This window comes from Tripterygium wilfordii, chromosome 16 (assembly GCF_013401445.1).
Source record: "Tripterygium wilfordii isolate XIE 37 chromosome 16, ASM1340144v1, whole genome shotgun sequence".
Lineage (NCBI taxonomy): Eukaryota > Viridiplantae > Streptophyta > Magnoliopsida > Celastrales > Celastraceae > Tripterygium > Tripterygium wilfordii.
In genome coordinates, this window is record NC_052247.1 from 5,799,282 (window position 1) to 5,827,096 (window position 27,815).

Consider the following 27,815-nt stretch of genomic DNA (forward strand, 5'->3'; position numbering starts at 1 on the left):
GATCTCGATAAACACAATAATCCACAACAGAGGAAACATATTCAACAACGCAAATAGGTAGAAAATCAATATGAAGAAAAAAGAGAGTTTGCATACCCATAAAAGAAGAAGAAGCATAAACGAAATAGGCATCGAGAGCCTGAGAAGGACAAAGACTCCTTTTGGTTGCAATCGAACCACCAAAACCACCACTCACATGGGCAACCGCCATCTACTGTCAAATCCACCCGCTGAAAATTATAAGGATTTCCAAGCTGCCATCACATAGACATACGATCTCCTAAATAAGTTGGAGATGTTGATCTCGGTGATGTGAGAAGTGTGGGAGAATCGGGAGCCCTCACCCATCACTCAGAAGAAGAGAAATTTCAGAAACGACTACTCAAATTCATTTTCACTTCTCTTCGATATTCTCCCATTATAGAGGAAAAAGTACACCCCGATTTTAGATACATACACTGAATCAAAGAGAGATGAGAGAATCGAAGAGAGAGGAAGCATGAATTGCAGAGTACGTGAAAGACGCCTTGGGGTTGGCGCACAACATCCCAAATGATGGATCCATGCGTGAGTGCAAAAGACGATGCCAAAAAAAAAAGTACAACCAAAAAGACGTCGTTTTGTGCGCCCAAACGTTGGACAAAACGAAAACCACTCCCGAGAGTAGGAAAAAGCAACCCAACTCGCCATAGAATCATGCATTTTCCATGAATTTTATATATTAGTATTGATATTGATTGATATTTATCGATGATACTTTAAAATGTGTTATTAAGTAATTAATAATCATAATATAAGAATATAATATATTTTGAAAAAAAAGTATGATTTGACATTTTTTTTTTGAAAAGAAAAGAAGCATTTTCTTTAAAAAAAATTATAAATTATAATTAAATGGCTAAGATTCAAAAAAGTTCCATTTCAAAAAAATTATAAATTATAATTAAATGGCTAAGATTCAAAAAGGTTCCATTTCACATATTCGTCAATGTATTTTAAAAATAAAAGAATATAGGATCCCATCTCAATATTTTCATTTTATATTTAACGGATGGCTGAACTAAGGAAAAGGGTTTTGGGTCTATGTTTATAGGTTATCTGTCAAAGAGACTCAAGCTAACACCTCTCCACGTCCAGTCTCGCTTGGCGGCTTTGCTCTCCGATTCCTCCAACTCGCGTAGATTCTACGCATCCTCGGCATCTTCACCAATTAGTGACAAGGTACCAGAGAAGAAGATGGAGCCGGCGGAGGATCCTGAGCGGAAGAGGAGGAAGGAAGAAAAGGTTTCGATTCCCTTAATATGAATTATTTTTATTTAATTTGAGAATTACACTGATATCACACACTCCTCCATGTATCCATGCATTTCGATTTTCTCCTATGTAAAAAGGGAGAACTTCGAAGACTCTTATTGATATTGCTTTTACTGTGGTTTTTGTAATCTTCGTCTCTTTCACCATCTTCGTCAGTTTGATGTGGAAGGGATTCTTGTGATCTTAAGCTCTAGTGTAGTTCGCTCATATGAATTGTAGAGGCTATTATTTTATTTTGTGTTATGTATTTATTTTAATCTGTGTTGTAGGCAAGAGAGAAGGAGTTGAAGAAACAGAAGGCCTTAGAGAAAGCGGAATTGGCCAAAAAATTGGTAAGTTCAATGTATTTTCTGATGGATTGATAGATGATTCAGTTTGTGCTTGCTAGTTAATGTTTCTTTTTATCATTCTGTTAAGGCGCAAGAAGGCGGAAATGCCCCAAAAAAGAGTGCAAAAAAGAATGCAAGGAGAGATGCAGGGGAAGGGGAAGAGAATCCAGAGCATTTTGTTGACCCAGAGACTCCCTCTGGAGAGAAGAAGAGGCTGTCCCGTCACATGGCAAAACAGTACAGTCCAAGTGCAGTAGAGAACTCGTAAGTGTTGGTGTTTGTTACAAGTCATTTCTAATTTCATATTCACTAAACTTTTTAGATCAGCTCTCCTAATCTTTTCTGTCCAACTTTGATTTAAAATTTAGATGGTATGCATGGTGGGAAAGGTCTGGGCTTTTTATTGCAGATGCAAACAGCTCAAAGCTGCCATTTGTAATTGTAAGTCTTCGCTGGAATTATTTTTTTTTTGCTCGCTAATACTAAGGACATGTATTATTTTCATGTACTGTATCCTTCACTTGAAGCAAAATTAGTTTGATACTTTAGGGTAGAAGAATGGTGCTCTGATTGATTGTTCACCAGTTATTTAATTCTCAAAATGTAACTAGGGAAACAGTTTGATAGCTTATCTTTCATAGTGATCAAAATATATGTTATTATCTTCTCTGTTTGTTAGAATGATAGGTCCTTATAATTAAATGAAAGAACTCAGCTATTTTTGAATGATTATAGATTTGTTTCTAAAAGATTACTTTGATACATGCCATCTCTTTGTTTCCTTATTCCAATGATTTGGTTTTGATAGTGCTACCCACCAAAACAGAAATTCTCAATTATTTCATTCTTTACGGAAGTCAGCTGAATGCAGTTATGCGAAGATATAAAGTGAAGGGTGATTAAATCATGATAAGTGGATGAAAAGAATCCATTCTTGTACTCTATACTGGTGGACAGAACAATGAAGTTTTAGAATTCATTTTCGGGTGCTACCTTGAATAGATCTTATTGCATAGATGTATTTTGATCCACTAGAAAAGATGATTTTTTTTACTGGGAGTGGCCTAAGCCTACATGTGTAGAGAAAAGAACTGTTTATACTTGTTGAGAAGAGGACTCTTTATGACATTTTCTTGCAGGTTCTTCCTCCTCCAAATGTGACAGGGGCTCTGCATATAGGTCATGCCCTTACTACAGCAATAGAGGTAGCATATCTGCATATCGTATCTTGCTTTGTTTTGTTCATTGTGTATGTTATTTTACCCATGATTTTTATACTTTCAGGATACTATAATTCGTTGGAAGAGAATGTCTGGGTATAATGCACTATGGGTGCCTGGCATGGACCATGCGGGGATAGCAACACAGGTTACATTTATTTGCCTTAAGACTTGTCAAATGTAGGGGAACCATGCATGTGTCCCTCTGACATCTTTGCGTTTTTTACATGAGTGATTGAATTGAACCTTACCACAAATTAGGTTTATGGGAGAATTAATCTATATGTGGATGCATTGATATATCTATATATAACTTCAGCATCATAATGAACTTTAATGGATTCAATCACATCGTTTGATGAATTTTAAGAGTCTGTGGTGGTATTTCTGGGCAGCTTCTTCATAACCAGTGTGAATATTGACGAATAATCAATTTCACAAAAACACGTTTGGCATTCAGATGTTAAAATTCACCTAATTATTATTTGTACTTGTTTGCTTATTATTTGGCCGGTGTCCTGGATGTTTAATTTTTTTTTGAATGGAAATAATTTTATCAAGCACCAATAAGGTGCAAGGACAGAAATTACAAACAGGCTATGCAAATAGCCTAAAGGACATTGTTGCAAGATAAGGAAGGCCCATACTTAAAACAATTAAACCACTTTTTAATAAAAGCATCTATTGAAGATTGGAGCTGCATTTTCCATTTTTTCTTCCTCGAAGATTCCTGGACATGAACTGACGGTATATCTATATGCTATTTATATAGGTTGTTGTGGAAAAGAAGCTAATGCGTGAGCGTCACTTGACCAGGCATGATATAGGGCGTGAGGAATTCGTATCTGAAGTAAGTAGAATTGTGTTCATTCTTTTTGAGCTAAAGATGGTACACTAGTTGTTCTTTTGCCAATTTCGCCTTTACTTCGCATTTATCCTCTTTACTTGGTATGTTATAAATGTTTTGAATAGGTTTGGAAGTGGAAAGACCAGTACGGCGGCACCATACTGAGGCAGCTGCGCCGGTTGGGTGCTTCACTTGATTGGTCACGCGAGGTGAATACTTGAGGATGGTTTGAAATTATTGCACAGTCATTAGTGTACTTTATTTTTACTATTGTTTTTGGGCTCTCTAGTAAATTCATTGTAATGGTTTTGTCCAATGTTATCTTACAGCTTTTTCTCTCTTGTATTTTCTTCATTTTTAATTTTTTTTTTTCTAAATTTTTATTTTTTTAGTGCTTCACCATGGATGAGAAAAGATGTAAGGCTGTTACAGAGGCTTTTGTTCGACTGTACAATGAAGGGATGATATATAGGTATGCTTGACATGAGTTCTCTTATAAAATGTTCTCAATATTTAAGGGTGTTGCTGCTCGTCCATCAATTTCATTCCCTGAATTTTGAAACAAGGTCTTTTTGTATACTGTTGTTGCTAAACAATATGATTAATTGGATGTGCAGACCAAATATCTGGTTTATGATGACATTGGAAACTACTTCATAATTATACCATTCCTTTGTTTATATGTGAGATGTGAGGAAAGTTAAGGTAGGCCTGACTTAAAATAAATGTTAGCAGTAGTACTTGAATAAGTTTGAATGTGTTTTTTGGTTTTTAGGGTACATTCTTCGCACCTCTTGAATAAGTTCCTTTTTCTGCAAAAAAGGTTCTTTGTATCTTAAAGTGCTGAAAAAAGTATCTATTTTAGGATCTTTATTGTTTTTGTTTTCCTTTTTTGTCCTTTTTGTTTTTTAGTTATGCATGTCACACATGCACACATACCTAGGCTTGTTTTCATGATTAAATAGGAAACCATATTATAAATATTTAGCGTTTGCTTGGTTAGTTGTGTCACGATTTTGGAGATTTTCCCTGGGTGCTTTCCCTTCGTGAGTTTTTGTTAGCTCATGTTTGGTGCGTTGATAAAGTTTTACCATTCAAAAAAAAAAAAAAGATTTGGGAGATTTGACAGTCAAACTTTTTCTTCTTGATATGTGAGATAAGACTAGTGAAGTTGTTATGATTTGTTATCAAATAGTAGTTATTGCTTCCAAAGTTGACTTTTTCTTATTTGTTTTTCTCTGTTGTTTATTGTCTGACTGATAAGGACCCCTCCCAGGCCAGTATTTCATGGACGCTGGAGAGTTCAAGCCCATACCCCCTAACAGTCCAACAGGTCTAGCCCATATCCATGGGCGCACAAACCCATGAATCGACTAATAGTCCAACGGGCTTCCACAATTAAGGCCCAATCCCTATCATGTGAAAACCTGTTGGACATGTTAAGGAGTGGCATTTGCCCTCCTTATAAATTGCACTTAACTCCTCCATCTCTCCGATGTGGGAGTTCCTCTCACTGACTATATATATGGGGGCTTAGGAAACATTTTTCCACAACTTAAATTTAACTATAGGCTGAGAATTTGTTCTTATGTTTTCATTATTTAAGTTTGCAGAGATCTACGGCTGGTCAATTGGGATAGTGTTTTACGAACGGCCATATCAGACATTGAGGTAAGCTGTGTCCTTTGATTGGTTAATTGCTGTCTGTCTTCCTCTAATCTGCAAGTTCCTTGCTGTTTATAGGTAGACTATATAGATATCAAGGAGAGGACATTGTTGAAGATTCCTGGTTACGAAACCTTGGTGGAGTTTGGTGTTTTAACCTCGTTCGCTTATCCAATAGAGGGAGGGCTGGGTGAGATCGTAGTTGCCACTACTAGGGTGGAAACAATGCTTGGGGATACTGCTATTGCTGTACACCCTGATGATCACAGATACAGTCATCTTCATGGAAAATGTGCAATTCATCCATTTAATGGGAGGAAGCTTAAAATAGTATGTGATCCAATACTTGTAGATCCGAATTTCGGGACTGGTGCTGTTAAGGTGAGAGGTTTTATAATTTAGAACAGAGATTCTTTTTTAGTTCTTTTTATAGTTTAAGGATCTATCATTTATGGTTCCTTTTATCATATGCAGATTACTCCAGCACATGATCCAAACGATTTTGACGTTGGAAAGCGTCATAATCTAGAGTTTATTAACATTTTCACTGATGATGGGAAGATAAATAGCAATGGTGGTCCAGATTTTGTAGGAATGCCACGTTTTGCTGCCCGTGTGGCTGTGACCGAAGCATTAGAGAAGAAGGTATTATTTGTGCATTACTTGCTAATTTTATTGAATTTCTTTTTGGAGTAGTGTCCGGTCTAATTATCCTAAAATAGATAATTCTTTAAAAAAAAGGATTATCTTTCCTCTAATCCTTTTTTTTTTTTGAGAATTTTTATCTTCAGAATTCTAATAAAGTGATACTCTGAAATTAATATTATCTAATGAAGATTTATAAATCAATTTGGATTTAAAGATCATGGAAACTTCAAGTTTCCAGAAGCGAGAAAGTTACTGAGATATCTTAGTTTCTATGATTACATGTAAAGGGAAAACTCTCCGTTTTGTGGCTGCATTACTTTAGTCTATCTACTCCCCATACTGCACCTGCACCTTCTGGCAGATTGGTCAGCCTAGAAAGTATCAACAGCGAACAGCTATAGCCTATTCTCCGCATGAATTAGGAAGATAATGAAGTGTGTAGAAGTTAATATGATAGTGGGAGCAAGGGATGTCAAGAACACTATATTACTTTTTGTGGGCTCTTACTGGTTCTAGTGCATACTGCTTCATATATATTATGCACATGTTTATTTACCTGTCATAATGTATATGTACCTTCCTTTCAATAAAAAGAGTATATGTGCCTTCATAAGTGAGTTAGTAATCTTTCATTCCTGTAGGGTTTATATAGAGGTTCTGCTAACAATGAGATGCGCCTTGGGCTTTGCTCAAGAAGTAACGACGTTGTGGAGCCAATGATAAAGCCCCAGTGGTATGTCAGCTGCAATAGCTTGGCAAAGCAAGCTCTTGATGCAGCCATGGATGATGAAAATAGGAAACTTGAGATTATCCCGAAACAGTACACTGCTGATTGGAAAAGGTCATCTAGCATCATCTTAACTTGCTGCATGCATTTATGATAAGAACTGTAGATCAAAAGCCATAAAGGGTACTTCCCCTTTCAGTTTTATCATTTTCTTGTTTGCATTTTGGTTGGGAACTATTTTTGATCATGTTCTCATGGCAGATAATCTCATTCACATGCTTGACCTATAATTGTTTGGTTGATGATTTGATTGAAAAAAACCCTTGGCATATGTCCTGTGAGGTTGCATTGTGATTTGTGAACATAGATATAAAACACCTATTGAATATTTATGTTATTGGTTTTAGTTAATAACTCTTATTTCTAGATCCGTCAAATGACATGGTAGTTTTATTGTTTGCTTGTCATGTGCATCATAGTCTTCTTTGTGTTAGATTACTTGATTAGCGTTCTATACTGGTGTGCAATACTAGAAAGATTAAAGCTCTGTCTTTGAAACATACCAGATGGCTTGAGAACATACGTGATTGGTGCATCTCAAGACAATTGTGGTGGGGTCATCGCATTCCTGCTTGGTACGTGACTCTGGACAGTGATGAATTGAAGGAACTTGGGGCATACAATGATCACTGGGTAGTCGCTAGAAATGAGGAAGAGGCTCGAGCAGAGGCTAGTAGAAAATATGGCAAGAACTTTGTCCTGTGTCAAGATCCTGATGTACTGGATACCTGGTTTTCATCTGGGCTATTTCCGTTGTCTGTGTTGGGTTGGCCAGACGATACTGATGATCTAAGGGCATTTTATCCAACTTCCGTTCTTGAAACTGGCCATGACATTCTTTTTTTCTGGGTTGCTCGGATGGTGATGTTAGGAATTAAACTAGGAGGCGATGTACCATTCACAAAGGTGTGTGCATGTGTATCTATGCCTACACGATGTATTAAATTCTCATGGTGTTTTTTTGTTTAGCTGTCTGAACTCTGAATGACATTCCATTTCACTCATTGATCTATCTATTGACTTTTTATGCTCTGCAGGTTTATCTTCATCCTATGATTCGTGATGCCCATGGTCGTAAGATGTCAAAGTCTTTGGGAAATGTTATTGACCCCCTTGAAGTGATAAATGGGATAACTCTTGATGGTCTTCATAAGAGACTGGAGGAAGGAAATTTGGACCCCAGTGAGCTGGTTGTTGCCAAAGAAGGCCAGATGAAAGACTTCCCTATTGGTATTGCTGAATGCGGTGCAGATGCTCTCCGATTTGCTCTTGTCTCCTATACTGCTCAGGTTCAATCATATATTTATCCATTCGTTTGAGACAACTCTGTTTCTCCGACTCCTCCCCATGAATTTCAATTTTTAATCTCTGTTAACATTGACTTCTTACCTTCTATTTTCAGTCAGATAAAATAAACTTGGATATTCAGAGAGTTGTTGGGTATCGACAGTGGTGTAATAAGCTCTGGAACGCAATTAGGTTTGCTATGGGCAAACTTGGAGAAGATTATACCCCTCCATTGAATGTACCTCCAGAGACAACACCTTTCTGCTGCAGGTGGATTCTTTCTGTGCTTAATAAGGCCATTACTGAAACAGTGTTGTATTTGAATTCCTATGAGTTCTCTGCTGCTGCCCAGACGGTGTATGCATGGTGGCAATACCAGCTTTGTGATGTCTTTATTGAAGCTATCAAGCCTTACTTTGCGGGTGATGACCCATCTTTTGCATTGGAGAGGAGTTCTGCACGAGATGTTCTTTGGGTGTGTTTGGAAACTGGCTTGCGACTGCTTCATCCATTTATGCCATATGTTACGGAGGAGTTGTGGCAGCGCCTTCCTGCCCCTAAAGGCTGTTCTAGAAAAGAATCAATCATGATATCTGAATACCCATCAGCTGTGGAGGTAAGCCCCAGTTTCTGTAACTAGATGATTATATAAGGTGTAGTGATTAGCTTCTAAGGCTGTTAAAAAAACACACAATATTAATGCATCTCTCCTACTAAGCGACAGTAATACTCATTTTTTCTTTATTCTCTCTGTTTTGATCAATAGTAACCTTCCTCTTGCTATTCTCAGAGTTGGACAGACGAATCAGCAGAAAAAGAAATGGATCTTGTTCAAGACACTGTGAAATCTCTTAGGTCGTTGAGGGCAGAGGTGCTAGCAAAAAAATATGAGAGGTATTATGTCAAATCTTTCTCCTATGAGCGAAGCTTATTCTGTAGTTGCATTTGTTATTCATGTAGAAAGTAATTGAATTGTTTTCTCAAAGAAACAGTTGTAGTCATTATTACATATCCATTACTGCATTGCTTCAATCACATTGTCAAATCCTTTGCCTAGAGGCAAAGCTGCTCCAACCAAGAAATCTTGGGTCCACTTCCCAGAAGCAACCTCTCCGCTGTGTGTGGTTGAGGTTGGTACATCTTGCCATGAACTTTCTTCCTCCATGAAAGCCTTGTGCATACGAGTTGTTTGACCTTGCCTTTACTAATACTTTAATCTAGTATCTAACCAGTTCTAGAAACTAAGGTTTTCCTTTGGTTCAGATATCAATTGGTTGAACAAAGTTGGGGCTTTTTGAATCCTGATAATTGGTTCACGAATTCATCCAGTCTACCTTAATTTTTAATTCTTTTTGTCCAGGCTGCCGGCTTTTGTTTTTTGCCAAATCGATGAAGTAGCAGAAATCATTAAAAGTCATGAATTGGAAATCTTAACTCTTGCCACATTGTCATCTTTAAAGGTATGTGAAAATTTATATATACATATACATACATACATATATATATATAATTTTTTTTTTCATTATATGCTGTGTCCGATTTATATAAAATGTAAGCTGAAATGCTGAATAAAAGGAGAGGAAATGAACCCTTATAAAAGATGGGAAAGAAGTAATTTAAATTTTTTTAAATATCATTGCTCTTGATTTAGAATGTTGGAAAGATTGTCTAGGAAATATCCGCCGTATTGTTTAACAGAAGAATACCTTTAACTAGTGTTTCCAAAGGCGCACCAAGGCTCTTTGGCAACACAAGGTGCACCCAGTGTTCATTGTGAACCTTCCGGTGAAGCACTTCACTGAGGCACAGCCTAGGCATGCTCCTTGGTTCTTTTTTTTTTTGAAGTATAGGACTTTTTCTAAAAGGCTGCAGTTGCACAGGGACAGTATAATAAATTTAATATATAACTAATTTAGTTGCATTGGGCCTATGTTCCAAATCAAAATGCAGTTGACTTGGAGCTGACCCATCTTCTAGTCTTTATTTTAAAAAATGTGAAGAAAATTTGTATGAGGCTCGCACAATGGAACCTTTTTTGAGATAAAAAAATGAAGCTCTGGAAGAAATGTATGAGGAACCCCAGAGCTTCTTGTTCTACGAGGGAATCGTTGGGATTTGGGGCCATTTTACGAGTATAAGAAAAAACAATTAAGGATTAAGTAATAAGGAATAACAAGGCTATCATGGTGGTAGCTTTTATCCTTTTGACTGCTTGTTAAGGATTCTTTCCAAGACTGGCCTACTTGCATACTTTTTTTTACGTTATTTAGTGAATTAGTGCCATGTTTCACTTGGCTCTTGATGCAGGAGGACCATTAATATAGTCTTTTATAGGTTTTTTTTTTTTTTTTTTTTTTGAATTGAAAAATTTATTCACGCACCAAGGGGGTGCAACCCAAATAGATTACAAGGGGGACATATTCAGATTATCAAAAATACTCTCAGAGAAAGAAGAACCCCAAAATCTAAGACACTCAAACCAGCTGCCTGTGAATGAGTCTATTGAGGATTCTTGGTTATTGAAAATTTTGCTATTTCTCTCCAGCCAAATCTTCCACATTATAGACATTGGTATCAATTGAATGAACTTTCTATTCATTCTGTCCCTGCCTGTAGCCATCCAAGCCATCAATTCCTTGTCAATAGTAGCACTAGGCACCCAAGAAATGCCCAACATCCTCAGAACCTTGGTCCAAATTTTGGTAGACCATGGACAGTGCAATAGGAGATGATTAATTATTTCTATATCCACTTTACAAAGGCAGCATATGTTCACGAGAATAAAACCTCTCCTTTGCAGATTGTCCAAAGTTAGAATTCTACCCCAGATGACCTCCCAGCAAAAGAAAACACGTTTAGGGGGAGCTTTAGACTTCCAGAGCCACATCCAAGGAAAATGAAATCCCAGGTGCATTTTATCTCTTACAAGTTCCTTGTAAAAGGAACTTACATAGAAAAGATTGTTTTTTGATGCCTTCCAACATAATCCGTCATCAATAGTAAGGGTGATTTTAGCACTATAAACACTGCTCCAGAAAATTGTGAACATATCGACCTCCCAATCTTGCGCCTCACGGATAAAGTTGATATTCCAAGAGAGTCCTCCATCATACGATTGAACTAGTTGGCTTATGGTAGCCTCTTTCATGCAAGATAAAGTGTAAAGGTTAGGGAAAGAATTCCTGGAAGATGCATCTCCTACCCAAAGGTCATTCCAAAAACTGATTGAGTTGCTTCTACCAGCTTGGAAGTAAGTTAGAGCAAACCAATCATCCCAACCTTTCCTTATTGTCCTCCACATACTGCAGCCATATGGAGTATTGTTTTGCTTTGTAGTCCAGCCATTGATGTTCGTGCCATACTTGCAGACAATAACTTTCCTCCACAAGTGATCTCTATTGATGGCAAATCTCCGTAGCCATTTGCCCAATAACGCCTTGTTAAAAGTGACCAAGCACTTAATTCCAAGACCTCCAACTTCTTTAGGGAGCTTGACACACTTCTAATTCATCAAGTGAATCTTCCTATTTTCAACAGAATCCCCCCACAAAAATCTGCACATAATTGATTCTATTCTCCCTGCAATAGAGGAAGGGATGGGGAGTGTAGACATCATATACACAGGAAGATTAGACAGTGTGCTTTTAATGAGAGTTAGCCTCCCTGCTTTCGAGAGGTAATTTCTCCTCCAACCAGAGAGTTTTCTATCAAAGTTTGCAACCAGAGGGTTCCATATGTTTCTGTCTTTATATTTAGCACCCAAGGGAAGCCCAAGATAGCTAGAGGGCATGCTACTAACACCACATCCAAGAACAACAGCAATAGTCTCAATATTCACAGTATTTCCCAGGGGAATTATCTTGCTTTTGCTCAAATTAACCTTAAGTCCGGAGATAGCTTCAAATCCTAACAAGATGGCGCGAAGGTTGGCAACTTGCTCCACACTTCCTCCACAAAAACAAAGAGTATCATCCGCATACAGAAGATTGGATATTGAGACAACATCTGTTCTCCCATTGATCTTGGCCCCATCAAGCAATCCATGTAAGACTGCCCTATCCAACATACAGCTCAAGATGTCCATACCAAGAATGAATAAAAAGGGTGATAGGGGGTCACCCTGTCTAACCCCTTTGGAGGAGTGAAAGAAGTTTGTTGCAGTGCCATTAACCAGAACAGAGAAGGAGGCAGAATTCAAACATTTCTTCATCCAGGAGATCCACTTAGCCCCAAAACCCTTCCTCTCAAGCACTTTGAAAAGAAAATTCCAATTCATATTGTCAAAGGCTTTCTCCATGTCAAGCTTGCACATGAGACAAGATAAATTGGAATTTGAGTAATGATCAACAATCTCGTTTGCTACAAGGGATGCATCAAGAATCTGTCTGTCTTTTACGTACACATGTTGAGCATTGTTGATAATACCTCCCAAAACCTGCCTTAAATCTTTTAGAGAGGACTTTTGCCAACCACTTGTAGATGCTGCCAATCAAACTAATGGGTCTAAACTCTCTTATGTCATGCGCCTGATTTTTCTTTGCAATCAAGGTGATAAAAGTGGTGTTAAGAAGAGATTCTACAAACTCAGCATTCCTGTGGAATTCATTGAAGAACTCCATTACATCTGCCTTTATGATATTCCAAAAACTCTTGAAAAACTCCATAGTGAATCCATCAGGACCTGGGGCCTTTTCCCCACTACAACTGTCCAACGCAGCCTTAATTTCCTCCTCGTCAAAAGGCCTTTCCAGCCATTGAGCTTCATCCAAACTTAAAGCAGTTAAAGGCAGTTCATCTAAGGAAGGCCTCCAATGAAAGTTCTCTAATAATCTTTTGTAAAAAGATGGAATTTCAGTTTTCAAAGTCCCTTCATGAGTGATAGATCTCCCATTAACATGCATGGACTTGATGTAACTTCGATTTCTGTGAATGGAAGCCATTTTGTGGAAGAATTTTGTGTTTCTGTCACCACCTTTGAGCCATTTAATTCTGGATTTTTGCCTCCATGCCTACTCCTCCATATTAATAAACTCAGAGAGAATTTTCCTGTTTTCCTCCCGTAAAGCCCAGTCCCCTTCTGTGAGAAAACCCCTCCTATTCTCCTGATCATCCAGAACATTGATATCTGCCATTAAACTTTTGATTTTCAAATTAACATCACCAAAGGTGTTCTTACTCCACTCTCTCAATCTGCCTTTAAGCAGTTTCAACTTCTCAGCCAGCCTAAAGCTCGCATAACCTTCCGGTTGAGATGAATTCCACCAATCTGTGATTAGGACTTCCAGGTCCTTATTCTGAAGCCAATGATTTTGGAAACGAAATGGGGTAGGGCCCCACTTAATGGTTCCACCCTCCAAAAGGATCGGATGATGATCCGAAGTAGGCCGAGGGAGGAGAGATTGAGCAATAGTCCCAAAGTGATCCTCCCAATCCATTGTGAGGATGAATCCTGTCAATTCTGGAAAGCGTAGGGTGTTGGCGCATGTTCGACCAAGTGAACTCTCCATGCTGGAGAGGGAGATCCCTCAGATTGTTATTGAAAAGAAAGTTCTGAAAATCCCTCATCTCTGCAGTTTCACTAGTGGATCCAGTTCTCTCATGTGGGTACAAAACATCATTAAAGTCCCCTCCAATGACCCAAGGGCTATTCCAAATGGCTCTGAAATCTGAAAGTTCATTCCATAACGCCTGGTTACTGTTGGAAGGAGGCCCATAGACCCCCGAGACAGCCCAACAAAAGAAGTCAGATTTCGTAAATAGAAAACTCTCCCACTTTATGGTTGATCATCTCAAACTGGTTTCGGTTCCACAACAAAACAACTCCTCCCGAAGTACCTTTAGCAGGGATAAATAGCCACTCACCATTATTAATGCCCCAAATCGAGCGAAAAATGTAAGAATTAAAATCTGCCATCTTTGTTTCCTGCAGGCACACTATTTGCCCCTTCCAATCATCTAAATAGTGCTTAACGACAGCCCTTTTATCTTGATTGTTATGACCTCACACATTCCAGCTAATAATTTTTGTATGCATTGATACCAGCTTGTCCCTTTACACTGCTTCCCTCCTTGCTAGAGTGTCTTTCGTAATTGATTGAGCACTCTAACCTTTTTAACTCCCTTTTTTTGTCCACTGAACTCTTTGCTGTACCTGAAGTGCTCACCGCCTTGTTTTCCTTTTCTGAGTTTCGTCTCCTTTCAATCTCTACTAAAAGAGTAAGGGCTTCATCCTCCACACCATAACCCCAGGATTTCCCTTATATGCTGTAGCTTCTGGATTATCCATTTCGAATGGTTCTCCTTGTTCAAAGACCGAATTCCCTCTATACCATCGGAGGTAACAATAGCCAAAGGAAGAGGAGCCATGACGTCTCCCTCCCAATTGTCCATCTGATATCTATAATTTGCATTTGAGGCGTCGATTCTAAGAGGCATTTGGTCATCCCTCTTGTCAGGATTTGCAAAGGCCATTTCTCTAGATTGATCACTGATGTGCATCTGGTCTTTATGAGGGAAGTCTAGATAGTGGTGAAAGAGCCGCCAGTCTTCATGCGATTTTCTCCCTACGGGCTCTGCTAGCTTGGTATCCTTATCGTGCCTGTCATCAAGGATATCTTCGATATTTGCCCGGAATCTCCACCCATCGCTCCTCTGCAGATTGCATAAAAATCTCCTCACTGTCTACATGGAAGCTTGCTTCATAGTTGTAAGAGATCTAGGCGTAATGACAATTGAAAGCTCGCCCCCATCATCCTTCCTTCCTCCAACCTCCCCCTCATCATCTATCACGGTGTTGTCATCATTAAGGCCATGGGCTTGACTTCTTTCACGTTCATTGTTAATATAAAACCCTATATTCTCCTCTCGTGGGCAAGTCAAGTGTCCAGTAGAGCTTTCTGGTCCAGCACCCAAATGACTACTTGGGCCTGCTCTGCCATGTATGGGCCTCCACTCCTTTCTAGTTTGGGCTCTTCTATTAGGGGCCCACAGCCTAGCTGAGTTTGAAATTTGAACTCCTACTCTGTACGGCTCTGCCATCTTTCCTTTAGCTTTGTCAGACAAAGTCTGAGTGCCAACCCTACCCCTGCCGACGTCGCCCTTCTCCAGCAAACCATGGTAACTGGAACCCACATTTGGGACATTGAGTGGTATTCAACTCTGGTGATTGAGGACCAGATTGCTCAGCAAAACCATCAATAACCATTGCAGCCAGATCTCGAACCGCCTTCTCAATTTCCATCCAACCATTACCTCTAGGGCCCTCCGGGATTAGGATAGTCCAAATTTTCACCCCCGAGATTTCGGTAATAGACCAAAGTCTGCCCTGGCGATTTTTCTCTAAAAGAAAACCCATTTTTTGTCACCTATTCTCGGGCTGCGATACCAAGGAGAGTTGGTGGACAATCTTCTTACATCCTCCAAGCACTTGCAGAGCCATTGCATACCAGGAACGCTAAAGAACACAGAGGTTCTGCGACCTTTGCATCTTTCGGTAATACGGAGTGAATCCGTACTACGGCCTTCAATGACCAGATCGAAAGATTTTCGTTCTATCGAATTGAATCTTCTACTTCCCCTGCCTGCTGGAGTAGGCCAGTTCTTTTTTAGAGGCTTTTTCGGAACCAAAGTGTCCTTTCCACCTCCCCCTGTCTTCTCGTGAGGGTTAGCAATTAGAGATGCCCAAGACAGCCCGGCTTTTGGATGGGAATTGAAGGTCATTTGAGGCTGTAAAGGTAGGTCTGTGGGGGGATTTGTAGGTAGGTTCGTAATAGAGGTGGCTATTTGTGGTTGTAAAGGGGTTAGGGGGGTAAGTGGTGTTGGCATAGGCTGGGGTGGTTGAGTTGTTGTGGTTGTTGTGGGTGGTAAGTGGCTATTTGTGGTGGGGGATTAGGTGGTGGCGGGGGCTCAGGGAGCGGTGGAGGTGATGGGTGGGTGGGGTAGTAGGGGTAAAAGGGGTGGATTGGGTATATCGAAGGATGGGTTGGGTATGTCGGAGTGGGATTTGGGTATGGAAGTATGTCGGCAGTGGAGATGGGTATGTCGGTAATGGGTTTGGGTATGGTCTGAGAGTTGTCGGCGGTGGATATGGCAAATAGGTTTGCGGCAGTGGGTATGTTTGCTGTTGTGGGCGCGATGGGTAAGGTCGGCTTGGGTACGGTGGGTGTGAGAGGGAGGGGGGGGCAGGATACGACATATGAAAAATTTTATTTTTTAATAAGTTAATCTATTATCGGGTCTATTTTAACTAAATTTCTTTTAGTTTTCATAGTAAGGGTATTGACGAAATTTCAGGTTGTGTTGGAATTTCGAATTTAGTATTAGTTATTTGTTTTATGAGTCTTTTATTAGGCTATTTTCCTAAGTCAAATCATAGTTATAATTGGATTCATATTAGTTTATTTTTAGAAATCCTAGTTTTATTTGAAGGAAGTTTCTTATGTAATTAGGATGACTAGGAGACTATATATATGGTCGTAAGTCAAGAATAAATAAATAATGAGAGTTTTTATACAAATTTGCTATAGGAGAGATTTCTTAGACACGCTCAGTGAGAGGCTGAGAGGAGAAGGTGAGTTTATCCAACCCTACCTGAAAGATTCGGTGTGCTTTTTGTTTGATTGAAAAAAATTCAAGAATTTTGTTCCAGTTTCAGAGCTGGGAATTGTGAATTTCTGTCCTAGGGTTCTTAAATTTTTGGGTTAGGGTTTTGGTTGCTCAATCCTACACAAATTCGACATCGGTAGTTCAAAAACGACATTAGGATACTTTTTGTTTGATTCAAAAAAATTCAAGAATTTTGTTCCAATTTCAGACCTGAGAATTGTGAATTTCTGTCTTAGGGTTCTTAAATTTTTGGGTTTAATTTTGGGTTAGGGTTTTGGTTGCTCAATCCTACACAAATTCGACATCGATAGTTGAAAAACTACATCAGTTGGTATCGGAGCATGAAAAACTACATCAGTTGGTATCGGAGAATGGTTCTGAGCAACCTTCAATTTCTCTAACTTGTTTATATTAACAAGGAGTGGCTTACTTGGGGTTGAGTTTGGGCTGATGACTAAACTATTTTCTGAGAGGGAGAAACATTCCTCAGATGTCACACTAGACTACTAGAGTCTATTGCAGCGTCCATTAATTCTCTTATAACAAGATTGGACAACAATGAGCGCCGCTATGCTAAGTATCGTGAGACAGATATTGAACCTAGAAGGAATTTTAATGATGCAGCCAACAAGTACATGAAGTTAGAGATACTACTGACCCATAAGTCTTCACAAAGTGGCTAAAAACCCTCGAAGATTTCTTCAATTTTACAAAGTTTCTAGAAGATCAGATGGTGTTATTTGTCATCTTGAAACTTAAGGGTGAAGCTAGTGAATGGTGGCAGAGAGTGGAATCAGACTATAGGCGTGAGAAAGGGTTTAAATCACAAGATGGGAGCTGATGAAGAAACTATTACAAGAAACGTATTCACCACCAAACTTTCACAGAAAAGTTTATAGAAAATTTGCAGCCTTGAAGCAAGAGCCTATTTATGTAGCTGAGTACACAACAATTCTACAATTTGAGATCTCAAGAACAAGCTACATAGGAAAATTTTGCAGTTGTGACAGAAACTGAGTTCAGACAGCTTAGAGTAAATAAAAGTGATGTCAACACTGTACAATCAACTACTTTTTTTGGACAAAAGATTGAACAAGAATGCACAAGTACAAAAATTGAAACTGATGACATTGGAGTTGAGGCGGAAAAGATGTTTACAAATCAACTATCAACGCAATCAGGCGTCATTCCTCAAGATTTACTTGTTCAAGATGATGAAAGGGTGAAATTACTACTGACCTAGGAGGCACTGACTCGGCAAAATGGGTGTCGAGTACGCGTCGAGTACGAACTCAGTTCGTGTGCGCGATTGATGCTCGAAAATACGGTTGTGACGTGGGTTGACTGCGTCTGAACAATCAACCCAGCAAGGACTCACCTTCGACTCGGATTCGACACGAGAGAGACTCGTTTTGCGACTTAAATCACACTAAGTTAGAACTGAGAACACGCAGATCGATGACGGATATGCATATCGGAAAGGCAGATCGGCGATGGGAGAGGAATATCGGCGAGGAGAGATGTAGATCGGCGATGAGAGAGGCAGATCAGCTAGGGAGAGGCATATCAAACAACCTGGTCAAATTGTTTGGAATTTACGAAGTTTTGGCCTGTAATTCTGTAAGAAAGTGGAGAGGAAACCAGCTGTATCACACCATCAGCTTCATTAAAAAATTTAATATACTATATAATGATGGGATGCGACTTGGGAGTATGGGACAGAAAAAAGTTTGATAATATATGTATTACATATTATATATAATATACTTAATGGACATTTGACCTGTATATACTATACTATAAATAAATATGTATATATTATATATTTGGATGTAATACAACATATATATATATATATATTATTGGATGTGTGTAAATAAATATATGTATAAAATATATATAAATATTTTTTATTTACCGAGTCTCCCCGCACTCAAATACGGGATTCTTTGAGGTTTTGCGAATCCCCGCACCCGCATCCTGTGTCCCCGCATCCGAGTCTGTGCTTCCTAGCTACTGACCAGGGCTGATTTTGAATTAGTAGACCCAGAATCAACTTACTAGCACATCATGGACAAGAACGATGCCACAGAAAAGGGAAGAGCACATATTGAAGCATTATTACAGCCAGCTGTTGATGCAGAAAAATCTTCAAATTTGCTTTACAATGAAAATCTACTTCAAGAAAACAAGGCTGGTGAGGAAGCATATTTTGTTGGGGAAGAAATTTTGATGAAGGATACCACTGGACAATATTGTGTCATCCCAAAGATTTTCCAACCAGATCTTAGAATCAGTCTTAGAGGGTTGAAAAGTGAGTTTTTGTGGAAAGAAGTGGACAAACTAGAATTGTTACCCATAACAGAATCTAATTTTAGATTAAGCTTACAAGAAAGTGATGACAAGTTATAGATGCTTAAGATGCAAGGACCTAATTTCAAGATTCAATCTGCCAATCAAATCAACTTGAAGGAGCCTATAGAATTTATTGAGTTTTTCATTCCAGATGAGTTTATTGGATTGAGTGAAATTATGGACGACAGGCTACAATTTTTTGAACTAACGCCAAGAAGAACTAAGCTTTACAATGTTGAAGGTTACGAAGATTGTGGTTGTGGGTCGAGTTCATTCCTACAACTGGATTTGTGAAGACGAGTTGCTGGAACGAGCTAGCTTCACATCAACAATTATTTCTCCATTTACTCGCCGGAGTCGAGTTCTTGAGGGAGAGAGGAAATTGATGCAGGAGGACCATTAATATAGTCTTTTAAAAGTTAATCTATTATCGGAGCTATTTTAACTAAATTTCTTTTAGTTTTCATAGTAAGGGTATTGTCGGAATTTCAGGTTGTGCAGGAATTTCGAATTTAGTATTAGTTATTTGTTTTATGAATCTTTTATTAGGCTATTTTCTAAAGTCAAATCATAGTTATAATTGGAGTCATATTAGTTTACTTTTAGAAATCCTACTTTTATTTGAAGGAAGTTCTTATGTAGTTAGGATGACTAGGAGATTATATATATGGATGTAAGTCATGAATTAATATAATTAGAGTTTTTATACAAATTTGCTATAGGAGAGATTCCTTAGACACGCTCGGTGAGAGGCTGAGAGGGGAATGTGAGTTTATCCAACCCTACTTGAGAGATTCAAGGTCCTTTTTGTTTGATTCAAAAATTCAAGAATTTTGTTCCAGTTTCAGACCTGGAAATTGTGAATTTCTGTCATAGGGTTCTTAATTTTTGGGCTTAATTTGGGGGTTAGGGTTTTGGTTGCTCAATCCTAAACAAAATCTACATCAGTAGTTCCAAAACTACATCAGCTCTGCAACTTAAGTGTCTTGTGCAAGGTAGTTAAAATCGCGTTTTAAATTGTAGAATCTCACGATTTTACCTGCCAAAATATAGTTAAATCGGAGTAAAAGTGAAAATGAAGCAAAATCGTTCAAAATGATTTCAATAGATTTTAATGATTTTGAAAACTACAAATAAATATACAGAATAAACATATGTAAAAGCCCAAATCGAAGAATCACCTAATCAGTTATGGGCATAGCACAACCTTCTCTGCCAGAACAAAGATTTGTGATCAATTACATCAACACCATCCTCCAAGTCCAAGTCATGGATGCTGTCGAGTTCGCTGTGCAGAGACATCGAGAAGGGCCACTCTAGAGCATTTGTCATTAGACCGAGCTTCGAGTCATTAACCTGAGCTTGAAGTTTGTGGCTAAGAGAGAGGATGGTTACGATTAAGAGGCAGAAACAGAAGTGGGTGGAAGAAAAATGGTTCGCTAGGTGTCCATGTTTTTGGCTTGTTGACATAGAATTTATGTTAGGAGAGACAGAGTAACAAGGGAATGGGTGGTGCTGTTTTGATTTGACTCATTTGAGTGACATCGAGAGGGAGGTGATTGGGTTACATATGAGTTTAATCAATTGAGATACATGTATTGATTTTTGTGCACGTTGGTCCATAAAAGATGGAGTATCTTTGTGCTCACTATAACAGATTGAGATTTCACGTTGAATGCTTGCTTTATCGGGATCAAAGTGTTTTTAAGTTCAACGTAGTATCGGTGAGCTAGGTAGCACTGACTCTGGTGCGGGGACATGGGATGGGGTCCAAGGACACGGGATAGGGTGCGGGGACACAGTAATTCGTAAATTCTCAAAGAATTCAGGATGCAAGTTCGGGGGGAGACGGCGAATAAAATATGTATATTTATTTTATATAGCATTGTAAAATATTGAGATAAGTAATTAATTTTTATAATATATATTTATAATCATTTTTTTTTCATGAGACTTCAAGTAATTGATGGCTAATTTTGTTTATTTTATTTCCCTAGAATATTCCCACTTCTATTATATGATATTATAACTAAAATAGAGGCTAGTGTTGGCCTAGGAAGCACCGACTCGAATGCGGGTGCGGGGATTCGCAAAACCTCAGAGAATCCTGTATTTGAGTGCATGGGACTTGGCAAATAAAAAATATTTATATTTTATACATATATTTATTTACACACATCCAATAATATATATATATATATATATATATATTGTATTACATCCAAATATATAATATACACATTTATTTATAGTATATTATATTATATACAGGTCAAACTCTTTTTGTCCATTAAATATATTATATATAATATATAATAAATATATTATCAAACTTTTTTCTGTCCCAACTCCCAAGTCTCATCTCATCTATATAATATAGTATATTAAATTTTATAATGTAACTGATAGTGTGATACAATTGGTTTCCTCTCCACTTTCTTCTCCACTTTCTTACAGAGTTACAGGCCAAAACTTCGTAAAATCCAAACAATTCGACTTGGTTGTTCGATCTGCCTCTCTCATTGCCGATCTACATCTTTCATTGCCGATCTACATCTCTCATCGCCGATCTGCCTCTCTCATCTTCGATCTATATCTCTTATCGTCGATCTACATCTCTCCCTCCCGATCTGCCTTTCCCTCCCGATCTGCCTCTCCGATATGCATATACGTCATCGATTTGCGTGTTCTCAGTTCTATTGCGAGTTCTCAGTTCCTCCCATGTCGAATCCGAGTCGAAGGTGAGTCTTTGTTGGGTTGACTGTTTCAACGAGGTCAACGCGCGTCACAGCCTTATTTTCGAGAGTCAATCGCGCACACGAACTGAGTTCATACTCGACGCAGACTCGCACCCATTTTGCCGAGTTAGTGCTTCCTAGGTGTTGGCCCAATCAAAATAAAAAGCTTAGAGCACTTGCAATGGTAATTTTTTGTTGGGGACTACAAAATGTATAGTGAGATGTATTTTGTTGATGTGGTTGGATAGTTTGTTGATGTGGCGGGGCCAACAAAATATATTGGTACAATGGTATAAATTGTTGGCTTTATTTTTGGTGTAATAGAGGTGGGGTCCGATATTGATTTTTGTGTAAATGTGAGCGTGTTAGAGGTGAGACCCACATATAGAGCAAACATGGGGGCATGGGCTTTGCCATTCCCCCTTGTTGGTCCTAGCAAAATGAAGCCAGCAAATTGGCTCTATTGGAACCCTTTTTTCTGCATGGCCCAAAAAATGGGACAATAAAAACTATCCATGCCCCCCTAAAATGCCTCATTGCAATTGCTCTTAGGGCCATTGCAATTTGTGTTAATAGTGGACAAAGATTTGCCTCGTCAACAAGTCACAAAGCCTTTACTACATGTCTTTTCTTAAAATGTGTACCCTCTTAAAATGTGTGAATTGAAATGTTCCTTGACACTTCCCATCTTCCTCTTTCCTCTCTCTATAAACAACTCTCTCTCTCTTCCATTGTATCAGATTGTCGCTGATTCTATTCATTCAAGTTATGCCACTAATTGGTCACTCTGTAGAACTTCATCGTGCTTTAGCTTGTTCCGTCTCACTATGAAGATTTCCCAAAGCAAGTTCCAAGACCAGAAATCTTTCCCTGTTTCTCTCAACAGTTTCAGATAAAACAAAAAACGGTTACAGAATCCAGAGAGAAACGAGTCGTACCGAGTCAAGACGAGTCCAAACCCATGTTGACTGTTTCGATTGAGTCCAACACGAACTCAGTCGAGTCCGAGTTCGTACTGAGTATTTGTCGGACTCGTACTCTTCATCAAATTAGCCGAGTCTGTACTACCTAGACGGTGAGGAACAAGTGTGGAAATCATAATGGTTGTACTTCGAAACGTCTTTGATAGAATTTTTTACGGAAAAATATGATGTTTTTGCGTTATATTATTGATAATTATGCCATGTTTTATTTTTTTGCATTATATTATTGATAATCATACTTAATTCTACATGATATGTAAAATCTTAGGATTTTAAGATCCCGATTTTACCATCCCTTTCCGATTTTAGATAAAATCTCGATTTTGACAACTTTGGTCTTGTGCCTTGGGCAATAATATTGTTTCTCTAAGCTTAATAGATTGTTGGCTCAAATTTCTTTTCTTTTGGTCCAACAGAACACAACTTTGGTGAAGTTCAAGAGGTTCCTAACTTTGTAGATTTTTCCTGTGCATAATTCTATGCATTGGTTGACGCCACTTGGTTACCTGTTAGTTTGCAGTTATTCATTTTCTGTTTGTCCATAACTATGGTGAAATAAGACTAAGCTCATCAATTTATTAGGTCAGAACAAGTTGAATACATAAAGCCATCATGACACTCTTTTTTCCTACGTAATAATAATTTGGTTCAAAACTAGAAAAAAAAATGATTAATGAACAACCCTGGACTGTTTTGATTAAATAAATAAATTTGATTTTGGACATGAAGGTGTTGGGAATTTCATGGCATGGATAAAATCGAAGTGTGCCTGTCTTCTTCACTTAGCTTAGCTTATTCAAAATGTTTGGCGGGCTTGTTGCAGGTGAGAGATACAAAAATATTGTTGACCTTTTGAGCTAGGCGTTCATTCATTTGTTTTTGGGAAAAGTATGCTTGAAGCCCTTGTACTTTGTGTTTTGGGTCGATTAAGCCCTTGTACTTTTTTTTGGGCTAAACAAGGCTTTCAATTTTGAGAAATGGGCTAATCAAGCCCTTCCATCATAACACCGGTGAAATGGCCGTTAAATGTGTGACATGGAATTTCATGTCGCAATCACTAATTAAATTACGACACGTGTCTTAATTTAAGATATGGCACATGGCGCCTTATTATTGGCTTTAGACACTTGTCTGCCATGTCAGAATCTAAAAAAAAAAATTACACATTGGCAGTTAACGGACACGCTTACATCGTTATAACGAAATTCATCTTAAGGGGCTCGATTAACCCATTATTCCAAGTAGGAGGGCTTTGAAAGAGCCAAAACAAAGTACAGGGGCTCAAACGACCCGTTTTGCAAAGTACGGGGGCCTCAAGCTTACTTTTCCTTTATTTTTTATACGTGTCTATAATCAGCATAGGAACCATGTGGCTTCTAAATGTTGCAATTTTTTGGTAAATTCAAAGTGGATTATTGTTTATAAATCTGTATGACACATGCTGTAGACAGAAGTTTTCTTTCACTTTCTTTTTGTTTTTGCTTTGTTGTTAATTTGTGCTTCTATCTTATCCCATAAGAGTTGATGCCAAATCTACTTCGGATACACCATCAGAAATTCTTATTACGTTACGAAATAGATCCTCGGTTTCTACATCCCCTCTTGTATGTTCATGATGATATTATTACCTTTGTCCCAGTGTAAATGTCCTCGTATTAATAACTGACTTTGGTCATTTTATTGTCTTTGTTCTATGAATGGGATTTCTACAGGTTTTGTTGAATGGGAAAGACACTGCTCCAGCTGGATGTGCATTTGAAACCATCAATGAAAACCTTAAAGTTTATCTCGAGACTCAAGGAGATTTTAATCTAGAAAAAGAACGTGTGAAGATAAGGAGTAAAATGGCTGAGATAGAGAAGTAAGCTTACTACATCTAGTTGACATTCCTACTATTTTGCTAACATGTTACCTGGATATGGTTGATGCCAATTATTTGTCGCAATTATTTAATGTATATGTTTTTTCTCAAAATCATTGCATGAACATGTTTGGATGGATTTACTGGTGCAGTATCACAATCATTGAACTTGAGTAGAAAGGTCGATCTGAACCATCAATTTTTTTTTCAGTGATGGTTTTAACTTTTGGCTTGAAGTGTTCAAAGTATCGCATGACTTCATTGGTTTAGGCTTCTTTTTTATTTCAGTTCATTTGAAAGTACTTTGGAGGTTGAACCTTGATGTGGGGGTAAAGTTGCTTATTGCAACATAGGTGTCACAAGTTAATGTCACAAAGACAGCCTCTCCACTGTATGGGGGTTAAGGCCATGTACTCCTGCCCTTTTTGAAACCCTGCAGTGGTGGCACCGTATGGGGTTTAAGCCGCCATATACATATTCCTTTTCAAGACCCCGCAGTGGTGGCTCCATATGGGGGTTAAGGCCACGTACATACACCTTTTCATGACCCCACATTTGTGGCAGGAGCTTAATATACTCGTTTGACTGTTTTTGTTTTTGTTTGAAAGTATTTTTCTGAAGTATCTCATGTGTTCCACGTTAATATGTGGGGCCGTCAAATTATTTATCAAGTGGTGACATGCGCAGTATGATTTCTCATAAGGTATGCAATTCATTTTAGGAAGGAAATATGTTTCCGTGGAAGCACAGATTTGTGAATATGTTTCATAGTTATTGAATACTTCTCTTCCCTTCCCTCTTTTCTTCCCTATCCTTTTTCTTCTGCCGATCCCTCTCGCTTTCTCGTGCTGCTTTTGGGTTTTCACATAGTTCTGATCCTTTCATGTTACTTTGTTTGTGCTGATTTCTGAGGTTTTGCCTTCTTTTTTGAAGTTATATTCCTAGTGAATGTGGAACTTTTTGTGGGTTCTAGCCTAAAACGGCAGGCACCAACTTCTTGGGTGGGGCTCTTTTTTAAAGCCTTGGTAGCGGAAGAGTTATGTTGATTGACAGTCAAAACAATTAGGATGTGATATTTCGACTTGGTTTTATTGGCAACTGGATTTTTAGCTTACATTTCCTAGCTGGTTAGGCATCTGATGCCCCAGTTATACTTTTAAACTGGCGGTTAGCTACTCAGAAAAACTGCCATGGCTTTCATTAATGTTTCTTGGACCGTTGGCTTGCACTTATCTTTCTCCCGAGCCTTTTGTGATTTAACCATTTTAGTTGACACCCTTTATGCCCCAGTTATACTTTTAAACTGGCGGTTAGCTACTCAAAAAACTGCCATGGCTCTCAATAATGTTTCTTGGACTGTTGGCTTGTACTTATCTTTCTGCCGAGCCTTTTTTATTTAACCATTTTAGTTGACACCCTTTATCTATCACCTTTGGTCACTGAAGTAGGTTGTAAAAAATGCACAACTTATTAACTCATGACTTATATTGTGATGCAGGATTGTTAGTTATTTGGCCATGCTTTCTTTGCTGCTAGAACCTGTGATCTAGAACACATTTAGGCATAATCTAATTCTGGCTCTGCTTTTTGCTGCTCGAGGAGAATGACTCTCGTATAGACTCTTCCACATAATTTATCTTTTATTTGTTTTCTATTTTTCTCACAAACAGGAAACATAAGAAATTGGAGGAGATGGTGACGACATCTGGCTACCAAGAAAAAGTGTCATCTCGACTTCGTGAAGCAAATGCCGCGGAGCTGACCAAACTTCTTCGGGAATTTGAATTTTTCAAGCTAGAAAGTGAGCGTCTGGAAGCAGAAACAGGAGACAAAAAATGTTGATCAAAAAATGAATTTCATTGTTAATTTATTGGAGGGTTAGAATGCTCTCCTTCAACCAGGAGGAAAATGAATATAATTTTTGCATTTGCGGACTTTATTTTTATCAGGAACATTACCTGTTCTAAAAAGTTATTTAGTTACAATAGAAAAAATTTGGATTTGTTTTTAAATGAGTAATACCTATCCGTTCTATAGTATTAGACTTCTAGTTCAACAATGTTTGGTCTATTCAACAGTGGTTCGTCATTTACATTATTTAATCCACTTCTGGTGGAGTCAGTCCTGCGACTAGAGAGAGAGTTCGGGGTGCATCAGTTTATTGGGGATGACAATACTTTACTTTGTCCATTGAATTCTTAACCATTGCTCTTAGGACACTTGTTAACAAAACCCTTAAATCAATACAACTCGTTGAAGTAATGTACAAGAAGCCAAGCCAACATAGGGACATAGGGACATAGGGGGAACATAGGGCGATCCGGGGGAGATCCAGTGTTTTTTGACACTAGATCCATCTATGTCATCAGATTAATATGACGGCTTGGAAATAATTCTTTTTTTATTACTTTTGACTTTTGAGCCTAGATTGTAATCACAGGGGAAAAAATGAGTACTATTTACACCTCATATTTAACTAAGTTCATCATATTTTAAATAAACCGCTGCCTAAAACATAATATTTCTGAGTATATCCCAATTTCATTTTTTTCAAATTTTACAGTTTGCACCGCATGATGAACAACAGAACCAGAACAAAAAATCTCAAAAAACAGAGCATACATTTGCAATACATGAAATCAAATAGGAACCATGAACATATATATATATATATATAATCAACAAAAGTTTAGGTGGCTATACAAAAGGCATATTCAACATGTTCGACAAAAGGCATATCAAAATCTGGCAGCTCATGGAAGCTTCAAATCTTGCTTAGAAGTTCATGAGCCCAATGCTTGATTCTTCATTGCCTCCTCGTATTTTGCAATTGTACTAGCATGCACCATAATAGACCAATAGCTCATAAAATCATCAGAATCTGTCTTTAGACGAAATAGTCCCACACAGTTGCTCAAGACATTCCTATATATGTGAACTCTACAGAGCAGATTCTTTGAACCTGGGAAAACAAACTTCAGAGCATTTATCAATGCAATTTCCCTATCACAGATGAAAACGCCTACCAACACTATGTCAAACAAGTCCTTGAAGCAATTCAGACCCCAAACATAGTTGTTTTCTTTCTCAGCACTAACAAAATGCTATAGAGCATAGTTTTTAAACTCGGACCGGTCCACCGGTTTGACCGTGAAACTTGTGAACCGACGGCCTCCA

The 27,815-nt window shown here is 38.2% G+C and overlaps 1 protein-coding gene across 2 annotated transcripts; it reads left to right on the plus strand.

The window, feature by feature from the left end:
- The first annotated feature begins 1,066 nt into the window (after positions 1 to 1,066).
- Positions 1,067 to 26,688, plus strand: LOC119980630 (valine--tRNA ligase, mitochondrial 1-like). 2 transcript variants are annotated; one of them, XR_005463922.1, is made up of 20 exons: positions 1,067 to 1,284; positions 1,584 to 1,646; positions 1,732 to 1,907; positions 2,012 to 2,084; positions 2,783 to 2,848; positions 2,928 to 3,011; positions 3,636 to 3,713; positions 3,836 to 3,919; positions 4,103 to 4,182; positions 5,324 to 5,381; positions 5,454 to 5,756; positions 5,850 to 6,020; positions 6,665 to 6,864; positions 7,317 to 7,716; positions 7,848 to 8,099; positions 8,213 to 8,713; positions 8,888 to 8,991; positions 9,458 to 9,557; positions 23,507 to 23,600; positions 24,490 to 24,625. XR_005463922.1 is itself a non-coding variant. In XM_038823415.1 (20 exons), exons 1-20 carry the CDS (start codon positions 1,084 to 1,086, stop codon positions 26,478 to 26,480), a joined length of 3,315 nt encoding a protein of 1,104 aa, XP_038679343.1. In that variant the 5' UTR covers positions 1,067 to 1,083; the 3' UTR covers positions 26,481 to 26,688. The 2 variants fall into 2 exon arrangements, 1 of the variants encoding a protein (XP_038679343.1); XM_038823415.1 differs by lacking the exon at positions 23,507 to 23,600 and adding an exon at positions 26,309 to 26,688 and having other exon boundaries at positions 24,490 to 24,638.
- The last annotated feature ends 1,127 nt before the right edge of the window (positions 26,689 to 27,815 follow it).

Excerpts from the sequence above, each read along its gene's own strand:
- LOC119980630 (XM_038823415.1), top strand. The coding sequence starts at position 1,084 with ATGTTTATAGGTTATCTGTCAAAGAGACTCAAGCTAACACCTCTCCAC. Across the intron at positions 2,849-2,927 it reads CCCTTACTACAGCAATAGAG|GATACTATAATTCGTTGGAA; the intron begins GTAGCATATCTG and ends TTATACTTTCAG. Across the intron at positions 4,183-5,323 it reads AATGAAGGGATGATATATAG|AGATCTACGGCTGGTCAATT; the intron begins GTATGCTTGACA and ends TTAAGTTTGCAG.